The sequence below is a fragment of the Dipodomys ordii genome, unplaced genomic scaffold, assembly GCF_000151885.1.
Source record: "Dipodomys ordii isolate 6190 unplaced genomic scaffold, Dord_2.0 Scaffold36, whole genome shotgun sequence".
NCBI lineage: Eukaryota > Metazoa > Chordata > Mammalia > Rodentia > Heteromyidae > Dipodomys > Dipodomys ordii.
This window is the reverse complement of record NW_012267252.1, coordinates 5,857,513-5,866,292: the sequence shown is the minus strand read 5'-3', so window position 1 is coordinate 5,866,292 and position 8,780 is coordinate 5,857,513. Positions and strand designations below refer to the sequence as shown.

Below are 8,780 nucleotides of genomic sequence, written 5' to 3'. Positions count from 1 at the left end.
AGGCTAGTGCTCTACCACTTGAGCCATAGCTCCACTTCTGGCTTTTTTCATTTTGCTTATGTGGTGCTGAGGAGTCGAACCCAGGGCCTCATTCATGCAAGGCAAGCACTCTACCACTGAGCCACCTTCCCAGCCCCAGTTGTGCTTTTTTGTTCTTTGTTTTTGTTGGCTGTGGGACTTGAACTCGGGGCCTGGACATTGTCCCTAAAGCTCTTCAACAAGGCTAGTATTCTACCACTTGAGCCACAGTGCCACTTCCAGCTTTCTGATGGTTAACTAGAGATAAGAGTCTCACAGACTTTCCCACCTTGGGCTGGCTTTGAATAGTGATCCCCAAATCTCAGCCTCCTGAGTAGCTAGGATTACAGGCATGAGCCACTGGTGCCCAGCTTTTAGTTGTATTTCCATATATAAGAGAAAGCATACACTGTTTATCTGTGTTTGGCTTACCTTAATATGATTTGCAGAACTGACAGGGGGTAGTTTTAGTTGAAAACTGTTTCTTCACTCTATGGGACCCTGACATACTCATAACTTATTTCAGCTCTAGCTCACAAGCCTAACAGATGGATGGCACAGATACAGTCCAGCCAGGCAAGTGTATTATAGGCTTCCAGTATTTGATATCAATTCATTTAAAGCTCTTAATTATTTTCCTTAGAAAAAGCTTTTGCTTTGGTTACCTGAGCTGCTTGTTTGGAAACAAAGTTGGTCCCTAAGCTCCAGTGGAGTCAAAACACAGTTTCATGCTGCTGGCAGACTCAAGTAAGTAGAGCCAGGGGCACCAGCCCTTGGCCATTAGCCTAATTGCTCTTCTCCCACTTACCTGAAGGATTTTCATCAGAACAACCTCATCACTAGCAGGATCTGTGCCCACAAAACGGGCATGGGTGACGGCATCTGCCATGTTCTCCATGCCCTCAGCTGTGCCCTCATGAGTGGGATCTGCTCCAGTAAAAAAGGACAAATTAAATGAGGTGGTAGGACAGAGAAAAGGAAGGCAGAGAAACCAGTTTGGCTTTCTCTCCTCTAGTCCCCAAATCCATGATTCCTGAGCTACCTAAGATTTTGGCTCATAAATGGCTCCTCTGAACAAATCCGCTGGATAAAACAGTGCTTCTCAATTTTGAGCATATATTGAAATTACCTGGAATACACTGCTGTGCCCACCTCCAGAATTTTTGGTTTTGTACGTCTACATGGGGCTTGGGAATTTATAGCTCTAGTTCCCATGTGAAGTTAATGCTGCTAGTCAGGGGGGCCTTACTTTGGGAACTTTGGTATTAAACTGCTCATTTCATAGAGGAAGGACCTGGAAATAAATTTTTGCCTCAAAGCAAGTGTCAAGCAGGGTCAGAGCTGTGAAGGCGAGTTATAGCCTTTTTCTTTTCCTTTCTTCTTTTTTTGTGCTGGTTCTGAGGCTTGAACTCAGGCCTGGGTGCTGTCCTTAAGCTTTTTTGGTCAAGGCTAGTGCACTACCACTTGAGGCATTGCTTTTTGGTGGTTACTTGGAGATTAGAGTCTCAAGGACTTTCCTGTCCTGGCTGGCTTCAAACCTCAATCCTCAAATTTCAGCCTCCTTAGTAGATAGGATTATAGGCATAAACCACTAGCACTCAACTATCTTTTCTTTTTCTTTTTCTTCTTCTTTTTTTTTTTTTTTACTGAACTCAGGACATTGCACTTGCTAGGCAAGTGCTTTGATACTGAGCTACATCCCAGCCCTACCTTTTGTCTTTCTTTTTTTTTTATTTTGTTGGTTGTGGGGCTTGAACTCAGGGCCTAGGCACTGTCCCTGAACCTCTTTGTGCTCAAGACTAGTGCTCTACCACTTGAGTCACAGCACCACTTCTGATTTTTGAGTGGCTAATTGGAGATAAGAGTCTCACCAAGATTTTTCTGCCCTAGCTGTCTTTGAGTCACGATCCACAGATCTCAGCCTCCTGAGTAGCTAGGATTACAGGAGTGAGCCACCAGCACCCAGGTGAGTACATTTCTTTCTTATTTTTTTGGTCAGTCGTGGGACTTGAACTCTGGGCTTGGGTGCTGTCTCTGTGCTCTTCAGCTCAAGGTGAGCACTCTACTGCTTGAGCCACAGCGCCACTTCTGGTTTTCTAGTGGTTTATTGGAGCTAAGTGTCTCACAGACTTTCCTGCCTGGGCTGGCTTTGAACCATGATCCTCAGATCTCAGACTCCTGAGTAGCTAGGATTCCAGGCGCCCGGTAGCTGAGTACATTTCTTTTTGGACAATGTCACCCTTTCCCTTGTTCTCTCCCAGTTTTCACTTCCAGCTTTTTGTGGTTAATTGGAGATGAGTCTCTTGGACTTTGCTGCCAGGACTAGCTTGGAAGTGATCCACAGATCTCCGCATCCTGAATAGCTAGGATTACTGGCACCTGGCTGTGGTTTCATTCTCATTTAAAATAATATGACAATGGACAAGAATCACGTAACCAACTTGACCAGCCTTTAAGAGAAAAAAGAAGACAACTAAACTGGACCAGAGTCTAGCTAGTTGGAGTGTGGGAAAGAGGTTCAGATTAAGAATATGGGAGGAGAGCTGGGCATTGGTGGCTCACACCTGTAATCCTAGCTACTTAGGTTGACATCTAAGGATTTTGGGTTCAAAGCCAGCCCAGGCAGTAAAGTCCATGAGACTTTTATCTCCAATTAACCACCAAAAAGCTGGTGGTAGAGCAGTAGCTCAAGTGGTAGAGCATTAGCCTTGAGCAAAAAAGCTCAGGAACAGCACCCAGGCCCTGAGTTCAAGCCCCTGGACCTATACACCTGCATGTACATGATGCATACATGCACACGGATGCATGCACACACAGATGGGAGGCGCAAGAGTTAAGACTACTAGCGCTACACTGGAAGTGAACATAAATGCTGCCAAGTGGGGAGTTCTGCTTTCACTTATGTTAAAAGAGCAGGTCAAGAAGTTGACTCCAATAAGGCCTCTGTTCTAAAGGACTCTTTCCCCACTGCTTAGTTCTGGAGGGAAGAAGGGCAGGCACACAATCAAGCTCTGGAAGTGATAAGGTGCTCCTGAGGTAGAATGATATAATGCAGGGGCATTACTAATTTGAAACTCAGGGATTGCCAGGAAACTTGAGTGTTTCTTTTGGAAAAATTAGCCAGAAGACTTTCATTATTTTTTTTTCCATTTTCTCTTCTGTCTTTGTTAGTCTCTGACAAAAATTCTCCTATTTATAATCTCTCTCTACTGAGCACAAAGAATAGCTTTAGAGGTCATATAAAAGATCAGTCAAGTTTTGTGATTTGTACCATAACCCAGCTCCTCCTTTTATCACCTTGCCTCATCACAGAAAATCCTATATTCTTTGGCCCTTGCTTAAAATCTCCCTCCTGTTCCCACCTCACAGTCCTTAATCAGTCCTCCAGGACCCACCCAAGAAAGCCAGGCCCTTCTCAGCGTAGAGGGCAGGCCCTGCTTCCATCTCACAAAACTCCTAGAGGTCCATTTCTTCCCCTCTTTCAGTAATCTCTTGTTAAAGCGATTTAAGCTCTTTTAATTTCTTTGTGTTTTTATTCCTTAAGCTTGAACAAGTAGTAAAGTTCATTTTCTAAAAAGGCAAATAATAGTGACAGGTCTTTACAACCACGGGAAGGGCCTGTCAGCAAGCTGGGCAATCTGTGGCACAAATCCTGGTCTGGCAGTTGTGTGGGGCTGGACCAAAGGCCAGTTTACTTGTAGTAGGACCTAAAATTAACCCAGAAGCCTTGGGTCACAGAATTGAGAGGTCAGAAGCAGTTTCTTCTAAGTGGAAAGCCTAAACAGAGGCTTGTTTGGCTTGAGTTCACTTAGTAGATCTTGTCTTCCTAAGGCCCCCTCCTCAGAATGTCCTCTTCCGGCCACTCAGAAGGCAGCTCCAAGGATATTTGCCAAACTCATCTCCTTTGCTTTCTGGCTTTTTCGCATACTCCTTCCTGTCCTTTTCTTATGCCTACTGAAATCACCACCTTCAGCATTCTCATTTCCCACCACAGGAAACTCCAATGACCAGGTGGCCTGAGGTCTCTAATAACTAGCCTCTGCCAAGCCCAGGAAGGGAAGAAATGAATACCAAGAGATCAGAGGGAAAGAAGCAGAAGGGCAGCTGCTGGAGGCTGTGAAGAGCCATGACCTGCAGGTGGTGCTCAGGGCAAGGCTGGAAGTGGCTGGGCCTGATTTCATTTAGGAAAACTATGAAGCTGGGACTAGAGTGTGCCTAGAGAGGTTATACATTATTCAGAACCTGGCTGGCACCCAATACTCCTGCTTAGGATCCTGAGCAATGCTTTAGCTAAATGAACCCAATTTGCCCTGACTTGAAGGTCATTTGCTTTTCTGGCTAGCTACAGCCTAAGCCTCATCTTTCCTGTTTCCTACGTCCATTATGCCTAGACAAGGATTGGTACTGGGGAAAAGGAATTTAAGATTCTTAGTGGCAAGATCAACTAAAAAAAGAAAAACAATAACAAAAAAAGGCAATGTAAACAAATTCAGAAGGTTGGGGATGTAGCTTGCTTATCATGTACAAGGCCCTGAGTTCAGTCTCTAGCACTGCAGGAAAACAGAGATTAACCATAAATTGGGTAACATATTTTGATCAAGATTGAGAGCAAACTTTGTGTGTGTGCGTGTGTGTGCGTGTGCTTGCGCGCGCGCGCCAGTATTGAGCTTGAACTCAAGACTTGGGTATTATCTTTTTTTGCTCAAGGCTGGTACTCTATCACTTGAGCTACAGGTCCCCTTCTGGTTTATTTGCTTGTTAATTTGCTTGTTAAGAGTTTCATGGGCTAGTTTCAAACCTCAGTCCTCAGATCTCAGCCTCTTGAGTAGCTAGGATAAAAGATGTGAGCCACTGACGCCTGGCAAGAGAGCAAAGATTTTTAAATACTACGACAGACAAGAAGTTGTTGTCCTCACTTTAGCAAGAGCTTTTATAAACTGATAGGAAAAATAACTCAATATAAAAAGAGGAAAAGTAAAAGAGAATTACAAAAATGTTTGACCTCAAGGAAATAAAAACAGCAAAATATCAGTTTTTACTTTCTAAAATGGTGCATGTGTGCACTCACACACACACACACACAAAAAAAAAAACCATAATATTCAGTGCTGATGACCGAGTGGGAAAAATGGAAAACATTCAAACATTTCTGGTAAGAAATAAAATGCTGCAATCCTTTGGGAAAGCAAATTGGTATTCCATAAATTCCAATTTAGAAATACTTCATATAGAACCAGACATTGATGGCTCATGACTATAGTCTTAGCTATTTGGGAAGCTGAAATCTGGAGGATCATGGCCAGTTTGGGCAGAATTTTTGTTGTTGTTATTGGTTGTGGGGCTTGAACTCTGTCTGGGCTTGGGCGTTGTCCCTGCACTCTTCAGCTCAACTCTACTGCTTGGGCCACAGCAGCACTTCCAGTTTTCTAGTGGTTTATTGGAGATAAGAGTCTCACAGACTTTCCTGCCCAGGCTGGCTTTGAACCGTGATCCTCAGATCTCAGCCTCCTGAGTATCTAGGATTATAGGTATTAGTCACCAGTGTCCAGCTTGGGCAGAAAATTTTGAGACCTTCTCTTCAACCCACAGCAGGGCACAGCAGTATGCACCTGTTGTCCCAACTACATAGGAGGCTGAGGTTAGAGAACTGCAGTTCCAGGCCAGTTTGGGCAGAAAACTGCAAGACAAAGTAGACAATTACAGCTCAGGAATGTACTTGGGTAATAAGCAAGACTACTACAAAAGTAATCAGCAGGGGCTGGGAAGGTGGCTCAGTGGTAGAGTGCCTGCCTTGCATGTATGAGGCCTTGGGTTCGATTCCTCAGTACCACATAAGCAGAAAAAGCCAGAAATGGCGCTGTGGCTCAAATGATAGAGCGCTAGCCTTGAGCTGAAGAGCTGAGGGACAGTACCTAGGCCCAGAGTTCAGGCCCCATGACCACCACCACCAACAACCAAAAGTAAGCAGCAAAAAATGCCTAGAGGCAGGGCTCAAATAGTAAAGTGCTAGTCTAGCAAGCCCTGAATTCAAACCCCAGTACTGAAAAAAAAGTTTGTGTGTGTGTTTGTGTGTGTATACATACATATACATATATATATATGAAAAGATATAAGGGCCTTGAATAAGGATGTTTATTTTAGTCTTACATATAATAGCTTCAAAAAGGAAATAACTTAAATAATAAATAAGAGAATGACCAACTGAATTGTGCTATATCTCTGCCATGATATGGAATTATACAATTAATAAGAAGAAAACAATCATACTGAACTAAGTGGTGGGGGGAGGAAAGAAGGTTAGGGAAATGGATGATGGAAATGGTAAACACTGTTAACATACTTAATACCATTAACTTCTATAAAACTGATTTTAAAATTTCATATTACTACAATAAAAATAAACCAGATGGATCATTACACTATATCTAAATTACTACTATTAAGTGAAAAAAGAAAACATTAAGCACATAATCTTTTTTTCCTTTTTTGTCTTAATTAGCTTACATTACCCTTGTTTTCTTTATAAAAGGGGTAGTTCTTGCATTCATGATGCTGAGGCAAGAGGACCAAAAGTTAAAGGCCAAAGTTGGTTACCCAGTGAGTTGCAGAGCAGCCTAGGCTATATATCAAGGGGATTCAGTAGAACTTCATATTTATTTACATGCAGAAAAAAGTATGAAGATTCAAACCAAACTAGTGGAATGGTTCACACCTCCAATCTCAGCTACTCAGGAGGCAGAGATTGGTGGGTCATGGTTAGAGGCCAGTCCAGGCAAAAGGTTAGGAAGATCCCATCCTAACAAGCAAGTACAAAGATCTGAGTTTAAACTCTAGCACTACCAAAATGAATGAATGAATGAATGAATGAATGAACAAATAAAAGATTCAAACTAGGTCACTATCACTATTTAGTAAGTCCTGAAAATGACAGAAGAGACAACTATTCTTTCAGCCATCTCTTTATTGTTTATTCTAATAGGTATATTTGAAAAAACTTGGAACAATGTAACTTGAAAGCTAAAGTAAACCCAACTTCCAAAGGAACTTTATCTTCAACTTTCTCCAAAGCATAGGTAGAGAAACCAGAATTTTAGGGCAATCTCTCTCTTTCTCCCCTCCATGCATACAACCCCTGTCAATTAGCATGAAGAGTAGCAAAAACAATCCTATTTCTTTCCTATAAGGAGAGATGGTTGAGGAAAATTTCTCAGTCTGACAGCTGGTTGAGCAGCTGAAGGGAGGCAGGAAATAAAGCACTATAGTTACCCAACAAAACCTAAGTTCTTACCTATGAGTGCATAGGACAGGAACTTGTTTACAGAGGTGAGTGCCAGGCCAGTGATAGGGCCAGTGGTATCTTCAGAGCGAATTACTTCCAGAAATGGACGAAGGAATACATTTGGCTCAATCTCTGAGAGTTCTACAAGAAAAAAAAGAAAAAAACTTAAAACTTGCAGAGCGGGGAGGAAATTTTTGTTAGCAATTCAATGGATAAGGCATTAATATCAAGAATATAAAGAGAACTCAAAAAAATAGAACAGCAAGAAAACAAGAAACCCAATAAACAAATGGGCAAAGTAAATAGTTCTCACAAGAAGAAATACAAACTCCTAACAGATACATGAAGAGATACTGGTATCCTTAAACCATAAGAGAAGAGCAAATCAAAACCACACTGAGATTCCATCTCATTCCAGTCAGAGTGGCAGCCATCAAGTAAATAGCAAATATAGGAGAAGATGCAGGGAAAGAGACTCCTTCTTACATTTGGTGGAAATGTTGTTGCGGCCTCTGTGGAAATCAGAATGGAGGTTTCTCAAAAGACTAAAAGTAGATTTTGCTATGATCCCACTATACCACTATTGGGTATATATCCAAAGGATACATCTACTCTACCTAGGGTTTAATTTGTTTTTCTAGACTCTCAACTGTCAGAGCCAATCTCTCCTATAGGCTACCTAAATAAGCCAGAAACATTTAGGGAGTTATCTAAATTGTCCCACCTTAGAAACAAAGGAAGCTGGGCTTCCCAAGCACCTTTATTTTCAAGTAAATACAAGATGACCTACTTAATTCCCACCATCTCTCTCACCTCCCCCCCTTGCCCCTCCCTCTTTGGATAAACATTCCCTGGGCTCTATTGTTTCCCAGATTAATGCTTTAATTGGCAGGCTGGGTAGTATTTTCCACACTCATCAGTATAGTGATCACAGCAGCTGTATAAAACCTGTCTCTTAGCTGGGTGCAAAGGCTCAGGCCTATAATCCTAGCTACTAAGGAGGCTGAGATCTGAAGGTCACGGTTCAAAGCCAGCCCAAAGTGGAAAAGTCCCTGAGACTCTTATCTCCAATAAACTATTTAGACACAGTTGGAAGTGGCACTGAGGCTCAAGTGGTAGAGGGCTAGCCTTGAGTAAAAGAAGCTCAGAGACAGCTTCCAGGGCCAGAGTTCAAGCGCCAGGACCGGCAAAAAATAAAATAAAATAAAATAAATCTGCCTCTCACCTTTGCATTGTCTATTCAGAGATATATATAATTTGCAGAGAAATAGAATGTGTTGGTGAAAACAGATATTCTATCTCTCAATCTATTTATCTCTAAGTCTATTTCTCTCTCTCTGCTGGTACTAGGGTTTGAACTCAGGACCTTGCATTTGCTAGATAGGCACTTTACCACTTGCGTACCCTTCCTACTCTCCTCCAGCCCTTGTGTGTGTGTGTGTGTGTGTGTGTGTGTGTGTGTGTGTGTGTGTGTGTGTGTGTG

The 8,780-nt window shown here is 42.4% G+C and overlaps 1 protein-coding gene across 7 annotated transcripts in view; it reads right to left on the bottom strand.

The window, feature by feature from the left end:
• The window catches only part of Gbf1 (golgi brefeldin A resistant guanine nucleotide exchange factor 1), a 144,912-nt gene that overhangs the window by 32,611 nt on the left and 103,521 nt on the right, over window positions 1-8,780 (bottom strand). For all 7 annotated transcript variants that reach the window (XM_013017781.1, XM_013017779.1, XM_013017782.1 and 4 more), the window contains exons 4-5: window positions 7,307-7,438; window positions 827-945 (exon numbers count right to left, since the gene is read on the bottom strand). In XM_013017781.1, the coding sequence (XP_012873235.1) occupies window positions 827-945; window positions 7,307-7,438 (251 nt within the window). The remainder of the gene's footprint in view (window positions 1-826; window positions 946-7,306; window positions 7,439-8,780) is intronic.